The following is a 2,500-nucleotide window of genomic DNA, read 5'->3' as shown; positions in this document are numbered from 1 at the left end:
TTTCTCTATTTTCATCTATTTTTTTTATTTCCTTCACACTTTTTTTTTCGCTTCACATCACCTCTTTCATTCACTTCCGTCTTGTCTCTCCCTCTCTCTCTTTATACAAATACAGAGGCGGGGATATTTTCCTTTTTTTTTAATTAACTAACAACATTTTCTTAAAACACTCCACTTGTGTTAAAAAAAAAAAAGTGAACAAGGCTTTTCAAAAAACGAGAAAAAAAAAGAAAGACACTGCCCTTATTACTAAACACACATACATACATACACACACACAAAACACACACACGCACACACACCCTCATACACGCACACACACACACACGCACACACCGACTACATTATTCATCTGTCTACAACATCTCACTTTAGCTCCCTCTGTCTACTTCACCGTGAACTACAAGGGGGAGGTGGCGTGGCGGTGTTGTTGGTGGAGGTGCAGCAGCAGGAGGAGGAAGGGGAGGAGGAGGAAGAGGGGCGCTTTTCCCCCCATGACCCCCCTGCTGCCCCCTGCCCTACTCACGCTGCTGGCTGACTGAACGCACTGGCCTGTGGGGTGGATGGATAGATTGATAAGTAGATGTATTGAAAGTATACCATTAACCCTTTCACACATGATGCAATTAGCAGCACCAGAAGCAATGCTGAAGTCTTTATAAGCATCGACAAGAAAGTTACCGATGAAAACGGATACATTTTGCAATTTCTTCCCAGTTCAAAGGTTGGATGTGGCTGCAGAACAAGTAAGGGTGTCTCACAGTGATTGGTAACTAGGGAAAAGAGTACCAAGTGGCAGTCAAAGGGTTAAGGGAAGCTGCAGGAAACCATCATGCCTACACGTGGCAGTCCCTGTATAAAACACTATCATCCCTACCCATAAGTTTATCTACTCTACTTTTAAAAACATCCTATATGATTACAGGAACAGATATCAAAAGGAACAAAAGCCACTTCCAAACTTACAGACACACGTACACAGAGACACACCTGCTAGCGTGGCGTTGATGGCGATGTGTGCGTCGTGCTGGCGCGGGATGCAGGTGTCGTGGCGCGCGGTGATGGTGAGGGTGTGGGGGCGGGAGTGGCTGTGAGAGGGCGGCGGCGACACCACACTGTAGGCGAAGCATACGCGGCGGGGCCCTCCGGAGGCGCGGCTCATCGGGGAGGCCACCACGTAAGTCACGCCCTCACTCTCCCACTGACCGTTGCAGTGAAATTCTGGGAGGGAGAGAGGTGGTGAGAGAGAGAGAGAGAGAGAGAGAGAGAGAGAGAGAGAGAGAGAGAGAGAGAGAGAGAGAGAGAGAGAGAGAGAGAGAGAGAGAGAGAGAGAGGGGACTGTATTCAGAAACGCTTTGCTTTCTCACCACAAATATTTTTCAAAGGCCACAGAGATGATTAGCCGGGTCCTCAAGAATGTTTTCCGTGGTAATAATAATGAAGAAATGTTGTTAATCTGTCACTAAAACCAGGAAAAGAAAACACCATTCAAAAACCTGTCACTTCAACTATATAAAGCCAGCCTTCTCAATGTTGCGGAGATCCGACGCAGGAGTGTTGCAAAATGCTGTCCAGAGAGAGAGAGAGAGAGAGAGAGAGAGAGAGAGAGAGAGAGAGAGAGAGAGAGAGAGAGAGAGAGAGAGAGAGAGAGAGAGAGAGAGAGAGAGAACGCCAGAGGGAAGACTTTGTATCCCCACACCTGTCACACACGTCTTGAACACACACACACACACACACACACACACACACACACACACACACACACACTGAATGTTACATGTGTGTGTGTGTGTGTGTGTGTGTGTGTGTGTGTGTGTGTGTGTGTGTGTGTGTGTGTGTGTGTGTGTGTGTGTGTGTGTGTGTGTGTGTGTGTGTACTTGATAATTTACAAATTGGCCAGGGGGAAAGAAAAGTGGAGGGAAGAAAGGGAGAGAAGATGAGAAGGAAAGAGAAAGAAAAGAGAGAGGACAGAGAAGAGAGAAAACTTTGCAACGTACACTTTTTTATTTAGCAAAAAATGGAGAGCAAAGAGAGAGAGAGAGAGAGAGAGAGAGAGAGAGAGAGAGAGAGAGAGAGAGAGAGAGAGAGGGACTGAGGCGACTCATCACCGGTTGAATAATTTGTATGTTTAACCTTTTGCACTGCGTCTTCTTAATCCCACAATCTCTCTCTCTCTCTCTCTCTCTCTCTCTCTCTCTCTCTCTCTCTCTCTCTCTCTCTCTCTCTCCTGCTCACCACTGCTTATCCGCGCCTTAAATGAACCTAAATATTACGCGCTTATTTTTACACATTATTCTCATCTCATCTCCCAGCTCCTTTCTTACACACACACACACACACACACACACAACACTCACCATACACACTTTCCTCAGGGCACGAGGACTTGAGTTGCAGAGTGTTGCGTGCCTCGGAATTGCAGCCCACCGTCATGTGTGTGTAGGTGGGCGCCTCTCCCGCGCAGGGCAGCACACTGTGAGCCACCGTGTACCTGCCGAAG

At 47.2% G+C, this 2,500-nt stretch overlaps 1 protein-coding gene across 1 annotated transcript in view; it reads right to left on the bottom strand.

The window, feature by feature from the left end:
- LOC135104839 (uncharacterized) overlaps positions 1-2,500 on the bottom strand; it is a 117,222-nt gene that overhangs the window by 3,697 nt on the left and 111,025 nt on the right. The window contains exons 10-12 of the mRNA XM_064012507.1: positions 2,358-2,500; positions 991-1,221; positions 1-552 (exon numbers count right to left, since the gene is read on the bottom strand). The exon at positions 1-552 is cut by the window's left edge and continues 3,697 nt beyond it; the exon at positions 2,358-2,500 is cut by the window's right edge and continues 177 nt beyond it. Coding sequence (XP_063868577.1) covers positions 401-552; positions 991-1,221; positions 2,358-2,500 — 526 coding nt within the window. The 3' untranslated portion in view covers positions 1-400. The remainder of the gene's footprint in view (positions 553-990; positions 1,222-2,357) is intronic.

The sequence above is a fragment of the Scylla paramamosain genome, chromosome 11 (genome assembly GCF_035594125.1).
Source record: "Scylla paramamosain isolate STU-SP2022 chromosome 11, ASM3559412v1, whole genome shotgun sequence".
Lineage (NCBI taxonomy): Eukaryota > Metazoa > Arthropoda > Malacostraca > Decapoda > Portunidae > Scylla > Scylla paramamosain.
Note: the sequence above shows the minus strand (reverse complement) of the source record. Positions and strands in the feature narration are given on the sequence as shown.